This window comes from Lampetra fluviatilis, chromosome 4 (assembly GCF_964198595.1).
Source record: "Lampetra fluviatilis chromosome 4, kcLamFluv1.1, whole genome shotgun sequence".
NCBI lineage: Eukaryota > Metazoa > Chordata > Hyperoartia > Petromyzontiformes > Petromyzontidae > Lampetra > Lampetra fluviatilis.
In genome coordinates this window covers 17848893-17866972 of record NC_136278.1, presented here as the reverse complement: position 1 = coordinate 17866972, position 18080 = coordinate 17848893, and the positions used below count along the sequence as shown (strand labels likewise).

Here is an 18080-nt window from a genome sequence, read left to right as displayed (position 1 = left end):
TGTCTCCACGTGTCTCTCCCTCTGGGTCTCCCTGTCTCACCCTGTCTCCACTGTGTCTCCTCCTGTATCTCTTCTGTCTCCCCCTGTCGCTCCTCTGTCTACCCCTGTGTGTCTCCCAGTCTCTCCTCTGTGTGTCTCTCCTCTGTCTCCCTCTCTGTGTCTCCCCTTATGTGTATCCCAGTCTCTCTCCCGTGTCTCTCCCCATGTCTCTCCTCTGTCTCCCCCCGTCTCTCCTTTGTGTCCCTCCTCTGTGTCTCCCCCTGTCTCTCCTGTGTCTCTCCTCTGTGTCTCCCCCTGTCTCTCCCCTGTGTCTCTCCTCTGTCTCCCCCGTCTCTCCTCTGTGTGTCTCTCCTCTGTGTGTCTCCCCCTGTCTCTCCTGTGTGTCTCCCCCGTCTCTCCTCTTTGTGTTTCTCCTCTGTGTGTCTCCCCCTGTCTCTCCTCTGTGTCTCCCCTCTGTGTCTCCCAGTCTCTCCTGTGTCTCCCCTGTGTCTCCCCTTGTGTGTATCCCAGTCTCTCTCCCGTGTCTCTCCCCATGTCTCTCCTCTGTGTCTCCCCCCGTCTCTCCTTTGTGTCTCTCCTCTGTGTATCTCCCCCTGTCTCTGTGTCTCTCCTCTGTGTCTCCCCTGTCTCCCCTCTGTGTCTCCCCCTGTATCTCTCCTCTGTGTGTCCCCTCTGTGTGTCTCCCCCTGTGTGTCTGTCCACTGTGTCTCCCCCTGTGTCTCTCCCCCCTGTGTCTCTCCTCTGTCTCCCTCTGTGCGTCTCCCAGCCTCTCTTCTGTCTCCCCTGTGTGCCTCTCCTCTGTCTCTCCTCTGTGTCTCCCCTCTGTGTGTCTCCCCTCTGTGTGTCTCCCCTCTGTGTCTCTCCTCTGTCTCTCTCCTCTGTCTCTCTCCTCTGTCTCTCTCCTCTGTCTCTCTCTCCCCCTGTCTCTCCTGTGTCTCCCCTCTGTGTGTCTCCTCCTGGCTCTCCTCTGGGCGTCTCTCCTCTGTGCGTCTCCCTGTCTCTCCTGTGTCTCGCAGTCTCTCCTCTGTCTCTCCTCTGTCTCCCAGTCTCTCCTCTGTGTCTCCTCTCTGTGTCTCTCCTCTGCGTGTCTCTCCTCTGTGTGTCTCCCCGCTGTCTCCCATCTTCCTGCGGCCTCAAGTCCGCCGCGCGATAAACGTCACATCCGGCCGGGGGATAGTTCTGACGTCACGTCCGGTCGTGACGCCACATCCGATTCAAGAGCACATCCGGCGGTGGTCGTGTCGTCACTTCCGCCATGCGGGTGACGTCGTCAAAGCGAGGCCCCGGCACGAGGAAGCGGCTGCGGCATCACCGCGCGCCGCCATCATGGCCATGCAAGCAGCGAAACGCGCGAATGTGAGCAGAGAGACGGCACGGGGTGGTGGTGGTGGTGGGGGGGGTGGTGGTGGTGGTGGGGGGGGTGGTGGTGGGGGTGGTGGTGGTGGGGGGGGTGGTGGTGGTGGTGGGGGTGGTGGTGGTGGGGGTGGTGGTGGTGGGGGTGGGGGTGTTGGTGGGGGTAGTGGTGGTGGTGGGGGGAGATGCATGGGGAGAAGGGGGGAAATACACGGGGAGAGAGAGACTTTATTCTATATTACTCCCGGGAGACAGACGCGGGGAGATACAGGCGGGATGGGGGGAGATGCGGGGAGATAGAGAGACAAGTGGATGGAGAGACGGAGAGAGAGAGAGATCGTGCCGTGTGTTTTAAAGAGAAGTGTCGAGACTGGGTCGTGAGTGTATCCCTGGGTTGGACGAGCGCGACAAAGACAACCACGAGCAGCAGGCGCGGTGTCTGTGTGCGTGTTCAGGTGCGCCTGCCCCCAGAGGTGAACCGCATCCTCTACGTGCGGAACCTGCCCTACAAGATCACTGCCGAGGAGATGTACGACATCTTCGGCAAGTACGGCGCCATCCGACAGATCCGAGTGTAAGTGATGATGTTTGTGTAGGTGTTGTTTACTCTGGGTACCGATTCTTACGACTCATTTAAAACTGTTCATCAGCACAGGTCAAATGGAATTTTCATCAGGACCCCCCATGGTGTTACACTAAGTGCATTCTATATTAGACTGGGGCAAAACATCGGACATCGTGCTGAATAACAAGCGGAGAGATGCACGGCACCACAACTGCAGAACAGGTGACGAAACTTGCGGAGTGCAAGTGCAACATCCGACAGGTCCTGCAATCATTGCGTGGGGCAGAGTTGTGGAATTTCATTTCTCCGAATTATGTCAAAATACCTTGCGCATGAATAATTTGAGTAACAGGGTGTCTAGCCGTTGTGGCTGAGATATGGGGTACGGTGTTAGCAGCATGTATTGACAGTCTGGTGTGATGCTTGTTTTTTTTTATTGTTGTAACATTCTTACTCGCCCCAACTGAACGTGTGTGACAAAGAGCTTTGGAGCTCATCAGATTCCTCCAGTTTAGATATTCTGATTCTATTGGTGGACGCTGCCCTGGGCCGAGGTCGGCGGTTAGACCTCCTGGCACATCTTTAGATCTCCGCCCCCGCCACCTGTTCACCCAGCAGTGTAAATGTGTGCACCGCAGTCGACCAGCAGGTCGCGTTTGGTGGGGTAGAAGAGTCGGCCAATATACCCTGTAGAGGGGCCTCTCTCGAGCTCCCTCTGGTTGGAGGGCCCTTCCCCCAGCAGCGGTGTTTTTGCGAGGAATTGCAGGGCTGCGCCTGTACGCGAAAGTGCGTTGAGGTAACACGTCGTGCGAACGTCCTCTCCGCGGCGCAGAGGCACGACGCCCGAGTCGCGTGGCACGGCATACGTGGTGTACGAGGACATCTTCGACGCCAAGAACGCGTGTGACCACCTCTCTGGGTTCAACGTGTGCAACCGCTACCTCGTGGTGCTGTACTACAACCCCAACCGGGTATGGCGCACACACACACAAGACAAAGATCCCCCCGTATAGCCTGAACGGGGTGTTGGGGCAAGTGCTTTTAGCGAGTAGCACCTATGAAGGAAGGCATGGTACACGAGGAGGTGCGTGGCCAGTACCGTGCCCAGCCGTCTTTGTTTTCCGAGTGTATGTATGTTGTACTTCTTTCGCACCATACGTAGCCAACCGTGCTAATTGGAGGTGCGGGGGAAGGACAACAAACTAACACACAAAAAGCAGATCAAACTAATGGCGATCTTCTTGGTTCTTTCGGTAAAGTCACGTAGAAGGGAAGTAATAAAATAATAAAAATAAAACATAATAAAATAATTCTCACGACGTTTCGGCCACAACGCAAGCAGCCGTCCTCAGGTGCAAACCAGGTCTGTCGAGGCGACAGCGTCTGTCTTCTACGTGACTTTAACCGAAAGAACCAAGAAGTTGAATCCCTGCAGTCACGAAAGCTTTAAATCAAAACTAATGGCGATGTTTACACATTGCATCAGGTACTCATTTGAGGCTGAGTCGACCTAAGGAAGGCCCGGGACAGGTTCAGATGAACGTCACACGAACCCGCATGCACACACTCGCACGCGTGCGCACGTAACGGGAGGCGTGACGGACAGCCATCGCATCTCCATGGTCTTCCGCTAGTTGGCAGCTGCATCACGTGATCAGATCTGGCAGTGCGGCTTGCACAGTAAGGGTATCTGCCCAGAGGTTCAATCCTGGTTGGGAGTTGACTCGGCCCATAATCTCTCCAGGGTCGATAGAATTAACTACTACCACTTTGTGCGGAGTTCAACAGTCGTCCTATGGATATACTCCCCCCTGTCATAGGAATATGGAATTTTCACCACTGACTGCAGAGCTTTAAACAGGAGATGAGCACCAATGCCTCAATGTGGCTCATTTGCGCAGGAAGCCATTTTTGACTTTCAGGTCTCTGAACAACCGAGTTTCCGTTTGTGGTAACGTGTGAGTGCGCACTGCACTGTTTGATGGTTTTAAATGAGTGGCCTTGCCGTGACTGCGGAGTGCAGGCCTTCCAGAAGCTGGACACGAAGAAGAAGGAGGAGCAGCTCAAGAATTTGAAAGACAAGTACGGCATCAGCACCGACAAGAAGTGAGGCGCCAGCCTGCAGGAATAAGGGATGGGGGGCGTTCTCCGTGACCATTCCACCAACAAACCGAGATTGTGTATGAAGCTTCACGAGTTACGGCCTGCTTTTGTGTATAGAGCGTCAGTAATGGCTTTAAATGTAACTGTAAAATGTGTCTTGTTTTTTTAATTTGTTTTGCTAAAGATCTGATTTTTGCGTAGTTTGTTTATGAGGAGAAGCTGACGGTCCCCTATGCGCGGCAGAACGCAAGTGAAAAGAGTTTTTTTAAGCAGTTCTGTACGAATGATAACTATAGAGTTGACCTTGATGTCGTCTGACAGATAAAACATTGACAGCTCTTGCGTGTGCTCAACTCTCGTCAGCTCTAAATTGTTCCTCCGAAGCAGCAGTGTCCACCGGGATTCTGGGCGTGGGCAGGACGTTGACTGGTTGCTCGTGTAAGCGTGTGTAAACGTGTCGCGCGACGGTCCCTTTTGAATGGAAACTCCCCGAGTTCACGCGTGGTGTTTCTGAAGAATCCACGTGGCTGGCGAAGGCGTACAATTTAATGAGGTCATCCCGCTCAACTTAACGAGGTCATCCCGCTCAGTGCCGTCGATGGCTCCATCCAGGTGGCACGGTAGATGCGCAGTTGAGAGCTGGGCCTGGGGTACGGATGCCTGGCGCAACTCTTAGGGTGCAAAGTCTGGTTGTAAGTTAAGACAATGAAGCGCCATATAGTTAGGAGAGAACTTGGGGCTGGTGAGAACCACTCATAATTTACATACATTAATTTGATAAATCACTAAAACATAACTTCCCACAAATATTGTATGAATAAAGAATATAGTCAAGAATAATATTCTTCGCTCGGCCACGGACCGCCTGAAGCACATCACGGTGGCCATTTTGCATTGGGTTGTCTTCCTGGCAGTTGATTGGCTCGTGCAGTGGGAGTGGTGACATCCCCAGCAATGGGTCTTACCCGAGTTCATGTTACCATCTCACTGACTCAAGGTTTGGAATCCCTATTTTTATGGTGCTGCTAGTATGTCCACAGTGTTGCGGTGTCGCTAGAAAGCATTTAAGCGTTGATCCGTTTCACGCATTTCTGGTTCTTTCTATGGTCGCTGCCTGCTGGTCTTGCGACGGATTTTAAGAGTGTTTTCTGTACTAAAAACTAGACATACTTTACCAGGCAAAATCTGCTGAGCTATGTAACTGTTTCAGAAGCGACCTGGTCACTAATGATAGCTCAACTATGTGGCTTATCGTGTGGCAATGTATAGCAAAATACTCCATACACGTGTTTATATTTGTGAAGGGGAAAACCGGAGGACCCAGAGAACAATCCACGGGGAGAACACGCAAACTATAACGATACAGGCGTCGTGGTCGGGTTAAACTCACGACCGTCTGTATACCAGGTAAGGTGGTTAACATCTTGCCACAGTACTCGTGCCCCTGACCTGGACGCTCTGTGCTCACTCCGTGCTCACCGGGGAAGTCTTTTAAGATGTGGACAGTGCGAGTGGCTCACCCTTTTGAACAGTGCTTACCCTGGCCGAGATGACATCGAGAGGTGAAGGCGCAGCCTTGCAAATGCTCGTTCATGTCACTCCTGGCGGAAGTGTTTCCACTAGAGGGAGCTCCATGGAGCCCCCTGTACAGAATATTTGGCCTACTCTTCCACGTTGGTCAGACGTCTCGGGAGAGCGTGGTGATGTAATCTAGCAGTATTTTTGTGGTTTGAGCAACGGGGAATTTGATTTTGGTCATCGTGAAGATCTGTACCTGTACCACTCCTTTAATCAAGACGGAAAGGCAACAAATCAATTGTATAAATAAATTCTTTATTAAACGTGATTTTATGTTCAGAACTCAATTTGCATTTTGTGGACGGGTCAGCAGCTTTGGCATATTTGAACACAATATGAAGTACCAGATGTAAACAGACCACAGTAAATGTGCACTGTAAGTGTGTTGCAGGGCGGCACTGCGAGTGAAGTTAACTCGTGATCAGAGCCATTCTATTGGCTTGGGATAGAGCGTGTGTCGGTGTATGAACAGACCGGTGCTGGCTTCATGGTCACACAACAAACACTCGTCCATAGGCAGGGCTGTGAGAGCACTGTGAACGACACGTTGGGTGAGGGGTGAGCTGGCTGGTTGAGAGTGAGGTGGATCGTGAGTTGTGTTTGCCCCCCCCCCCGTACGCCGGAGCATATACAAGCACTTAACATCCCACACCTCATCTCGACACCTTTGGAAGGGCCACTCCCAGTGGAAGCTGTCCCTGTGTGGCACCAAGTGACTCGGCACGTCGCCTACGAGCGGACATCCACTGGTAGGGGGTGACGATTGCTGCTGTGTGATCCCAAATGAGTGATTTGTGGGTAATTTTCGAATTTGCCAAACTTGGTAATTGGTGGTTGTGCCGTGTGTTTTTCGGCACAATGTCCGACGTTTTGCCCCGCCAGCTGTATTTATAGTAACTACAGTACTGTACTTATTCACTCAGGATACCCACTCTTGAGTCCAAAGTCATTTTCAGAAGGGTCCTGCCACGTTGGGATGTTTTGGAAATGCCAGTTAAATTGTGGTTTATTTAGCAGTGGTATGAAACCGGAGAACCCGGAGTAAAGCTATGCAGAACAAGGGAAGAACATGCACACTCGACTCGCTCATACACTCATTCATACTGTAAAATGAGCACACAAACTCTGCGCAGAAAGGCACCTGGGTCAGGAATAGTACCCAGGTGTCCCTTTGTGCCGAACAACACGGCACGTCGCGAAAATTCAACGGGGAGCTGGAGAGGACAGCCGCAAAAAACACGTGCGCCGTGGTGTAACAGTCGGGCCTGGGTTAAGCTGTTGCTGATGGTTCAGGGTACCGTTCAAGGTTAATAACGGTGCATTTTAAAATACAAATCTAGTATCCGTGTCATGAATTTGGCAGTGCGTTTATCCAGGGTGAATGCTGCGTTTTCGTTTACCTAGAGGCACCAAATGGCCTTGGCACGGTTAGTATTCGGGGGGAAAAGACAGAGGCGTAGCTAGGGGGGGGCAGGGGGGTACATATGTCCCCGGGCGCCAAGGTAAAGGGGCGCCAAAATGAGGCTTACAACGTTACATTATAACTTATTGCGGCCGGCACGGCAGCCTGAAACTACTGCACAAATCTACACCTCAACCTAAAAGTTTATATATCCCGCCACACACAGCCTACATGTCATGTAATTACATTTTGGTACGCTCGCCTATTAAGAACTTGCATGGAAGAACGTCCCAAACAACAGACAGGCGCAGTCTTTCAGCCTTAGTCACTGGCCTGTTTTTTGGTGGCGGAAACTACGACGGCCTAAAACACGCTGGAGTGCACGATCAGAAGCTGTTAAAGCTATCTATGAAGGACTGGATGAACTAGTAGGGCTGCTAGACAAATTATCGGAGGACGTAACTATGACGCCTGAAACCAGAAGTGATGCAGAACAGGCATGCGTATAAAATTTAAACTTCATAGTTTTATTACATTTCTGGAATGTCATTCTTGGAAAAATTGATCGTGTTCAGAAGCGCTTACAGGATCCTACTATGAATTTCAAGGAAGCAGCAAATGATCTTGAATCTTTGGAGCATGAATTTGTCAAGCTTCGTGATGATTTGAGCCAAGTTGCTGTAGAAAACGCCAAAACAAGATGCACAGCCTGGGGGATCGATGTGGACAGAAGAATTAGGTGACGTCGGAAGATGCCAGGAGAACTGGCAAGAGATGCAGGACTTTCAGCAGAAGAAGAAATTGTGCGCGTTATGAAGAGCGTATTTTATCGACTTCAACAGGAGATGTCAACACGGTTTTTACGACTAAAAGACCTGAACACGAAATTTGGATTTCTTCTGGACGTCAAAACTCTTCTATCCGACACAGATGTCGATGCAATTCGTCGAAATTGCACAGATTTTGGAAATTTCTATGACACCGACATCAATGGCCACGAACTTTTCACAGAAATTGGAGATTGCAAAATGTAGATCAGTAACCGGAATGAAGTTCTACCAGAAACTCCTTTGGATCTTCTTGGTTTTATTGTGTTTTATGGAGACGACATATTTCTGAATTTGCGAATTTCACTGCAAATTTTTATTAACAGCAGTTTCAATTGCAAGCTGTGAGCGGTCGTTCAGCAAATTGAAACTTATTTTGTCGCATTTGCGTGCTTCAATGGGACAAGATTGTCTCAGCGATCTTGCTCTTCTTACCGTTGAAAGAGAAACATTGGAAAAAAACAGAATTTGATTACGTGATTGACCAGTTTGCGACAGTGAAATCAAGAAAAATGAATCTTTTGTAGACTATGTCAACCAGTCTATGACAGTGACTGAGTGAGCCATGTAATATAATTTCTATAAATTTGCTTCTTTAAATACAATGTTTCATTAAAATTTAAATTATTCCTTATTCGATGTAATAGGAAAATGTGATTAAACGGGGGGGGGGGGGGGGGGGGGGGGGACGCCAATTTTATAGTTCGTCCCCGGGCGCAAAATATCCTAGCTACGCCTCTGGGAAAAGATACGCCCAATGGTAGGACGATGGGATTCCAAAGTGGAGCAGCGCGTGGGAAGAAGCAGAAGACAGAAGTGATGTGACCTGCGGCGTGCGAGTTAATGAATGCGCACGTTGTGACCTGCAGTATTGTGGTCGAACACGGTGTGCATGAGATGAGATGAAACATTCTGGCCAACACGGGTGGAGAAATTGTGTCAAGTTTACGAGAACGGCAACCACGGTAGTAGCGATGAAAGAGTGACGTGTGAGACAACGGATTGGCGAGTCCTGGATCGTCGGTCGACCCCACCGAAACTGGTGACGGGGCTGAAGTCAGGCGTCACTCCAGCTGCAGGAGCTCCACGTCGAAGATGAGCGTGGTGTTGGGCGGGATGACCCCGGGGTGTCCCGTCTCGCCGTACGCCATGTCCGGGGTGCAGGTGATGCGCGCCCGCATCCCCAGGCTCATCTGCGGCGCAGGGGTGGTGGTGGGGGTGTGTGACCGCAATCCATACGAGCGACTCTTGTCTGAACCGAGGCTTCTTACAAAACGAGCGCAGAAACATCCTGACCTCGACCCGACGCTGGACGTGCGCACGATCCGTCGGTCGCTGCTTCGATTCGACGGGCACATTTCGTAGATGCCCTCCGTACCTCACCGCCTCTGCCCACCCGGCAGCGGTGTGAATGAATGAGTTCGCGTGTGTGGCGACCGGCAAGCAGGTCGTGTGCGGCGGTGTAACTTGTGGAGTGTCGTTGACAACCACCGCTTCCAAGATCAGGGTCGAATGAAAATGACAAATGACCCTCCAGGACGGGGGTGCTCTTGAGCCCCATCTTGCGGACATATTTCCGCGAGCAGTGGCAGCACGTGAGCCAGTAACTGCAAGGACTGCACCTTGACACCGGGCTACTTGAGCCGTGCATTATACCAGGCACCCAGAATACTCCGCCTATTGACGGCCAGATAGGCCGCTGTACGTGAGCTGTATCGTTCAGTTTCGTTCCGACAAACGGGGCACTACATTTTCTTTTGCTCAATATGTTCAACGTTAATAAAAGGTATCCAAGCAAAAAGTTCTCCACGCATTATCCTGCAGTTAATGAGAAAAGTGTAATTTATTGGCGCACTATATTGACTGCGTATTGAGACATATAAAACTGTTGAGCTAGATTTTCAACCAATCAGCATCGAAAATGTAAGTAGGTCAGAGCCAAAATCAAGCCAATATCACTACGCACATGTAAACATGGAGGAGGACTTAAGCAGCGCAGCTTCATCTGATAGCGGCGATCAAGCTCGATTAACACAGGTATGTTTACTCACTTGAATTGAATGTTATGCAAGTTAATATATTGCCAACTGGGTTTATAATTTATTCTTCATATCTTTAATATAGGACTTTTTCGTTAGGCAGCTCAAATGAAATCAGATGAGAGCATTCTGACACACATTCGTGGGAAAGACTGCATTGCAATCGAGGTCCGATACCACAAATCCTGCTATCGAGATTACACAAGATTTCTCAGCAAAACTGAAAAACATATAGGTAGGTACAAAAAAATGTTTGTTCACAAATCTGTGGGGTCACTCCTATTACATTTACATATTGCGTGTGAATGCAATGTAATTCCATAATCAAATTATTTCTCTATAGAAGGTAGGGCTTTAAATATACATGTCCTATCTAATGCTCTGACTGGAACCTTCACTTAGCAACAGTGAGACGTATGCTGGCATGGTATTTTGCATATGACCGCCAAAATTATGCAAGGTACCTATCAGCATATTGGGTCGAGATGATCAATCTTCCAAAGACTCATCCACACTGCTATGAAGAAGTTACTGCAAAAGGAAACTGGACAGTACAGCGTAAGGATGCTAACAGGTTCTCATCCATAGCTTGTGACCAAGCAATAGAACAAACCTGCAACCGTGATTCAAAGACCAAAGGCGGCATAACTGGGATAACATTGAACAGAGGTGCCGTCCAGCGATGGATACTGTCTCATCCTGAACGTTCTGCAATCACAAGGCAGTGTGAAATGATGGCTGGAATGCAACATGAAGAGAGGGGTCATAAAGAGTTGGATGCAACAAGAATTGCAAAAGACAATGCTGCTGTTATATCTTTGGTTTCAGCGGTTGAGTCTATGATCAATCCCTTGCTGCCTCGTGAAGATCTTGTATGTATTAGCTCTCGTGTTGTTGCTACAAAGACTGTCAGAGATGACATACAACGTGCTTGTGATAAAGGTGAAACAACTCTGAAAATTTTCATCCAAGATCGAGTCCAGTCATCAAAAACAGACTTCTTCTCTCCAATAAAGTCCTTGAAGCTCACTACGTTTGGGGATCAAATGAAGAAATCATCCAAGACAAAAGATGGAAATAAAGTCATTCTAAAAAATGACAGGAGACTCTTTGCACGACTGTTAGTGATAAGTCAATCCCTGTCTGTAAACTTGAAAGAGATTCTGACATTCACTTGGCAATATCTCATCCCCGCTAGCAAGCACTGATGGTTCATTAGCCAAAACAAATAAGGCTGCTTTTCTAGCTTGTTTAGAATCAAAGAACAAGGACTGTCATGTGAACAAGACTGTTGGTGATAATGGTGCCCTACTGAAAGAATATACCAGACACATTCGGTGAGCAGACACATTCGGTGAGCTTGCTGATGATCTTCTTCAACTTATGATTAAGATGGGTAGAAAGTTCAGTTGTCCAAGGGTCGATTTTGTCATTGATCGCTACTCGGCAGTGAGCATCAAAAATGCTGAACGATCAAGACGTGCTGTTGCTGGACAACAATTACTGCAAATATACAGCATCAAGCAGAAGACTCCAAGTCAGTGGACCAAGTTTCTAGCCAGTGGTGAAAATAAAAAAGCCTTGACAGACTTTCTCTTTGAGACATGGAGAACTGTGCCTTTACAAGCAGCTGGAAAAGACATAGCTATCTTTGTGTTACACAGAAATGTATGTCATCAACTCACTCTTAAAGATGGCATTATGTCTGTCAAAGAGGTAGAATATTTGACTTGTGACCATGAAGAAGCTGACACGAGGCTCCTACTTCATGCAAAACATGCCTGGAGTGAACTTTATAATAAGATAATCATCCAGAGTCCTGACACTGATGTTGCTATCATTTCACTTTCAATAATGGCTAAGCTTCCCTCAGCAAAGATGTACTTTCTGACAGGAACAAAAGACAGGCAAAGAATGTTAGATCTCCAGGCTATTGGTTCTGCTTTGGGTCCTTCACTAACAGAGGCACTGATAGGACTACACACATTCACTGGCTGTGACTCAACTAGTTCCTTTTATGGGAAAGGAAAAGAGAAACCACTAAATATAGTGTCTGGAAATGCAGAGTACATCCGTGCATTTGTTGCTCTTGGAAGGCAATTTGAAATGGACAGCACCACATTTGTGACCAATAGAACGTTTTGTGTGTGAGCTGTATAGAGAAAAGGTATCGGATGTTAATTTGGCCAGATACAATAGGTTCTGTGTCCAGGCCTCTTCCGAACAGGCATTACCTCCAACAAAAGATGCACTTACAGAGCACTTCAAGCGTGCTAACTACCTAGCTGCAATCCACAGGAGAGCATTGGATCCTTTAATAAATGCTCCCAGTCCAGACGGCTTTGGATGGATTGTCAAGGATGGTGATCTCATCATATCATGGATGACTAAAGATCCAGCTTCTCAACAGATGTTGGGGTCACTCCACTGTGGGTGTAAGTCTGGTACTTGTGTAGTACCGTCGAACACAGGTCGACACCCGGGGTTGAGGCACACTGATGTTTATTATAACTTCACACTCGGCACAGGGCAACGTATACTGGAGGGGGTAGCGGCCCCCTCACCCGGATAACTGGGGACACACCGCTGGCTATCCCTAACCTACCCCCGAGTCCTCCACTAACGGGCTAGGGGAGGCTATCTGGCCCGACACTGGCGAGTCGGGCTACGGTGCCTGGAGTCCCAGAGTGCTGACTCTGGTTCACAGGACCCCGCCACTGGCTCTGACCTGCGCGGCCCTTACAAGGGCGGCGTTCCAGGGGAGACCAGGGCTCTCACTAGGCAGGTCTTCAGTCTTCAAGAGTCACCACCACATTCTCCCCCGAGCCCTCCGGCTCATCCCCTTATATCTCGAACCCCTCCCCCCCGCTGGGGTACCATCTGCGGACGTCGGTGCGAGCACCCTCCCGTGTGCTCACTAAGCCCCGCCCACTGTGCTAGTTTCTCATAGGATCCCATACATATCACCCCTACACATCTCTCCTCCGTAAGACCCCTACATCACCCCCCCCTGTACAGCTCGCAGCCGTCCCGGCTGCAACATTGACAATAAAAGTTAACCCCCTCTCCATCCCCCAGCGTGTGCCTCATTTTTTTTTTAACAATAACGCAACGAGAAGAACAACAGGAAGGAAAAATAACCCGACGAACCCCGCCCGAATAAATACGAAATCCGTAATACGAGCGTATATACACGTGTTTCTTAACCTGGAATCCCCCCCCAGCACACCCAGAACACCCAGAACACACACACACCCAACAATCGTACAATGCAACGTGCCGGGAACACAGCACGGACGCCCCACACCGTGAGCACAACATGCGAATGAACATCGGAAAAGAGAAACCAAAAGAAATACCCCCATCAAAAATATTTTTTTTTTCTTTTCTAATTTCCTCACAAGAGTTTTCGCATTTTTGCGCGCGTCCTCGCCGCAGGCCCGTCACACGGGACAGGCCCGACCGGCAGGTCGTCGGCCGGCAGGTGTTCATCACCGAGTGAGTCTGTTGCTGACGTGGCAAGACCCTCAGCATTTCCTGTGGGGGTCGTCGGGCGTGAGCCCGTCACTCCCGGTGCACCTGTGGGTGGTACAGCCGGCAGCACGTTAGGCGAGAGAACCGGAGAAGACCTCCCTGAGTCGGACGCCCCCCCACATGTTTGGCCACGCGCGTGTGTAGTGGGACCTCGCACCGCAACGAAGGGTTTTAGCCTGGAGGGGTGTACAAACCACCGGCGCCTCCCCCATTGAATGCGCACGCACTGAGGTCTCAGGACCTCAACCACCTCGACGGGACCCCGCCATGGTCGCAGCAGTTTAGAGGAGGACGCGAGCGGTACCTGGGGACAGTGCAACCATGCCCTGTCCCCCGGCTTCCACTGTAGCACATGCGCGCGAGCCATTCTGAGGCGCTCATTAGCCCTCTGCCGCCTGTCAGAATTTTGCATGGCAGCATCCCGCGCTTCCGTTAATCTTTCCAGGTTGAATTTAACATGTTCGGCCAATTGAGTTTTTCCCTGAGGCGCTGGGATCTGCAGCTGGGCCTGAACAGGTGGCTCCGGTTCGCGGCCATACATAAGAAAAAAGGGGGAAAATCCCGTCGCAGCATGGGGGGCCAACCGGTATGCTGACAGGACCCCCTGGATTTTCAAATCCCAATCTGTCTGTGAGTCAGAAACGTGCTGCGACAACATCGACGTGATGGTACGATGCAACCGCTCGACCATCCCGTCGGTTTGTGGGTGATATGGGGAGGTGCGAATCTTTTTAGTGCCAAGGATCTCACAGACCTGTTTGAGCAATTTGCTTGAAAAATTTTTACCCTGGTCGGTCAGCAGCCGCTCGGGAGCACCTTTGTCAAGGACATAGCCCTGGACAAAGGCCTCCACGATGGCTGCCGCCGACTGGTTGGCCAGGGGCCAGGCCATAGGCCAGCGCGTGAAATATTCAACACCGGTTAGCAAATACCTATTTCCCCTGGGGGTGGCGGGGAACGGTCCCAGAATGTCCAGCGCGACGAGTTCGTTTACCCGGGAAACCCTGATAGATTGCAGGGGCGGGTTCGACTCCTTCGCTGGTGGTTTGCGCTGCGCACACTTAGGGCACGATCCTAATAGATCCCCGACATCCCTCGTCATGCCCGGCCAAAAGAAATCAAGTTGGAGCAAGGCCAGGGTCTTTTGGGTACCCAGGTGGAGGAGGCGCTCGTGAGCGGCCCACACCACCCTACCCCGTAACCCCGAAGGGACCACTAGCCGGTGTCTACGGGATTTCCCGTCCCAATGCATTAACAACCCACCGAGCATTTCCCATGCGTCGGCATCACCCCTCCCCCGCCCCCGGTCCCTGACGCGGCGGCGCAACGCAAGGAGGGAAGTATCTTCCATTTGCAACCGACCCCATTCCGTAGCAGGCAACCCCAACAGGGAATCAGAACCCTGTTGTGCGATGGAATTTGTCATTGGTGCTACGTCGTCAGTAGCCGCCAAGACCGGGACAGGCAATTCAGCAGGATGCCTGCACCGACCCGACCCCAGGAGGCATGCGCACTCGGGGGTGGTCGGCATGCGTGACAGGGCGTCCGCGTTGGTGTGGCGAACGCCCTTACGGTACGTGGTCTGAAAATCAAAATCCTGGAGAACCTCCAGCCATCGAGACAATTGACCCGATGGTTGTTGGACTCGCAGGGCGTACTGTAGCGCCGCATGGTCTGTACGGACGGTGAAACACTGTCCGTACAGATATGGCCGGTACTGCTGGATGAAGTAGACAATTGCCAGCAGTTCCCGACGCGTCACACAATATCGTTGCTCCGCTGGAGACAACACTCGGCTTCCGTACGCGACCACCCGTTCCACGCCATCAACCACCTGGGATAGCACGCCCCCAATACCTGTGTTGCTCGCGTCGGTATCGAGCACAAAGGGCTTCGAAAAATCGGGATAAACCAGGGGAGGGGCATTAACCAGAGCGTCCCGAAGTGAGCGGAACGCAGCCTCCTCCTCCTGTCCCCAATGGAAGCGGACCCCCTTTGACGTCAAAGCGTGCAGGGGCTTAGCAATGGTGGCAAAGTCCGCGACAAAGCGTCGGTAGTATGACGCAAAACCAACAAAGCTCCTGACCTCTCCCACCGAGGTGGGAGTCGGCCAGGAGCTGACACACTGCGTTTTGGCGGGATCGGTAGCAATACCCGAGCGCCCTACGATGTGCCCCAAATAACGTACCGATTCGCGCAACAAATGACACTTTTGTGGTTTAAATTTCAAATTAGCAGCCCGCATTTTGAGGAAAACGGCCCGTAACCTCTGGAGATGCTCATCAAATGTTCTGCTAAAGACGATAACGTCGTCCAAATAGATTAAACACGAATCCCACTGCAATCCAGCCAAAACCAATTCCATCAATCGCTGGAAGGTCGCCGGCGCCGAGTGTAATCCCATCGGCAACCGGTTAAATTGGAAGAGACCATGTGGTGTACGGAATGCGGTTTTAGGCTTAGATTCATCGTCCAGAGGAAGCTGCCAGAATCCCGAAAGCAAATCCAATGTGGAGAAGAATCGCGCCCCCGCCAAGGCGTCGAGCGATTCATCAATACGGGGAAGCGGGTATGCGTCAGCAAGGGAAATTTTGTTGAGGCGGCGAAAGTCGACGCAAAACCGCAACGATCCATCCTGTTTCTTTACCAGAACGATCGGTGCTCCCCACGGGCTGGTAGAGGGAGAAATGATATCGGCGGCTAACATGTCATCAACAGCCGATTTGACATGGTCCTTCTCGGCGGGACTCAGCCGGAAGGGATTTTGGCGTATGGGCGCGCTGTCACCAGTATCAATATGGTGACGCAGCAAATGGGTGCAGCCCAGATCGAATTTGTTTTGACTAAACACATCGGCAAATTCGCGCAATAGTGTCCTAAGTTTTTGACGCTCTACATCCGACAGGTCCGTCGATCCCGCACAAAGCGCCTCAAGCCACCCTTCATCGGTGTCCGAATGTGGAGTCGGCAGAGTGGCAGCGTGTACGTGATTTGCAACAGACTCCTCACAGGGCACCGGCGTTGCGTGAGCAAGCACGGTCCCTTGGGGAATGACCACGGCCTGCGACCCCACATTGAGGACCGCGATGAAGGGGTCCCCGTCCCCCCTCACAATGGTCTGAGCGGGCACCAAATGCGGCCCGCTAACCCCAGCCCTAGATGGCCCCAGCAGGACACCCTGGTCCCCAACACCCTTAGCGAAGGGCCTACGAAGCTTAAGGGGCACCAACATTTGTGCCCCCGGCGGCACTCGAACCGTTTGAACTACCAACGCGGGTACCGCCGCGAACGCCGAGCGATCCGTAGTAGGGGAAGGCAAAAACGCCATCCGTCGTCCCGACGGGAGTTCAATGCAACCCTGATTAATCATAATCCGAATCGGCATTTTGCCCAAGAAATCCGTCCCCAGCAGGCACGGAACCGCCAGCGAGGAGGAAACAAAAATAGGGCCGGACAATTTAATATCTCCGATCGAAATTTGCGCGCGAATCTGACCCATGATACCCAGTGAGCCCCCGTTAGCAGCGTAGAATGGGACATCAACCGGTAGCAAGGGACGACTTTGGACAGGGAGAATGTTGTATATTAGTTCCGAAATGATGGTCGCCGACGCACCTGTATCGACGAGGATACGCACTTCGACCCCGTCAATATACCCTACTACGGCCGACGACCCCGACGGCGCAGCCAGAACGCGATGGGCCAACACGGACCACTGTGCGGGTTCGAATTGGGTCCCCATAGTGGTTCGTGTTGGCCCCGCGGTATGCAATGTTGGCCCCCCGTTCGTTGCGGTGTGTACATGTGTAACGGGTGTGTGCTTCGGCCAAACATGTGGGGTGCCGCGACTTGCCGGGTCATGTCGGTGGAGCTTGGGCGGAGGAGGAGGAGGAGGCCCGTCGTCCCGGCGAGGCATCGTCCCCCGCTGTCGAGGGGAGCGGCACCCCAAGGCGACGTGGCCCCGGACGCCGCAGTTATAGCAGCGCGGGAGCGTAGGCGGTGAAGACAGGCGGTCGGAGCGGACCGACCCATCCCGGTCTGCCCGTGCTCCCATCCGCTGCTGCTGTCGGAAGTCGGCGGCGTAGACCTCCTCCGTCGGTGGGGTGACGGCAGCCACCGTACGCCCGGCCGCTGCCCTGCTGGCCTTCCTTCGCTGCGACAGGAGGTTAGCGTGGAGGAGCCGCGCCGCTTGGAGGGAATCCATCTCTGCGTCCTCCTGCGCAACGATAGCGACATCCAGGTCGTCCGCCAGCAGAAGGATCTTCTCGGAGACCATGGCATCCACGCCTTGGTCATCCATGCGAGGGAAGGCCGTCTTGGCCAGCGCCAGAAGGCTCGTACGGTAGGCGAGGGGCGACTCCTTCGCACCCCGCTGGCGATCGTAGAATCGCTGCCTACACTCCGCCGAAGGCCCGTAGACCCCAGCCAGCAATTGCAGCGCCGTCTGAAGAGTAGAGCGCTTGTCCCTCGATGCGGACGTAAGAGCGGCGAGGGCGTCGCCGTCAAGGAGCGCTGGTAGCGCGCAGAGGGCTTCGTCATCTGACCACCCCGCCATTTCCTGATGCGCAAGGAAGCGCCGCTGAAATCCCCCCCAGTCGCCCTCCTCAGCCACGAACTCCTTCAGCGGGGGCAGCCTTTGGTGTAGCGCAGCGGCCGCCGTGGAGGCCCGCACTTTGCTG

The 18080-nt window shown here is 52.0% G+C and overlaps 2 protein-coding genes across 3 annotated transcripts in view; one reads left to right on the top strand and one right to left on the bottom strand.

The window, feature by feature from the left end:
- Positions 1-1241: 1241 nt before the first annotated feature.
- On the top strand, positions 1242-5867 carry SF3B6 (splicing factor 3b subunit 6). The gene is made up of 4 exons (XM_078855687.1): positions 1242-1356; positions 1809-1927; positions 2751-2889; positions 3942-5867. The coding sequence occupies exons 1-4, from the start codon at positions 1327-1329 to the stop codon at positions 4026-4028; spliced, it is 375 nt and encodes a 124-aa protein (XP_078711813.1). The 5' UTR covers positions 1242-1326; the 3' UTR covers positions 4029-5867.
- Positions 5844-18080, bottom strand: part of LOC144931612 (peptidyl-prolyl cis-trans isomerase FKBP1B-like) — a 29193-nt gene continuing 16956 nt past the window's right edge. For both annotated transcript variants that reach the window (XM_078855685.1, XM_078855686.1), the window contains one exon: positions 5844-9021. In XM_078855685.1, the coding sequence (XP_078711811.1) occupies positions 8893-9021 (129 nt within the window). In that variant the 3' untranslated portion in view covers positions 5844-8892. The remainder of the gene's footprint in view (positions 9022-18080) is intronic.

Bases quoted from the DNA above. Each gene is read 5' to 3' on its own strand.
- SF3B6 (XM_078855687.1), top strand. From the start codon at position 1,327: ATGGCCATGCAAGCAGCGAAACGCGCGAAT. The intron at 1,357-1,808 runs GTGAGCAGAGAG...GTGCGTGTTCAG, and splicing joins AAGCAGCGAAACGCGCGAAT to GTGCGCCTGCCCCCAGAGGT. The intron at 1,928-2,750 runs GTAAGTGATGAT...TCCGCGGCGCAG, and splicing joins GCCATCCGACAGATCCGAGT to AGGCACGACGCCCGAGTCGC.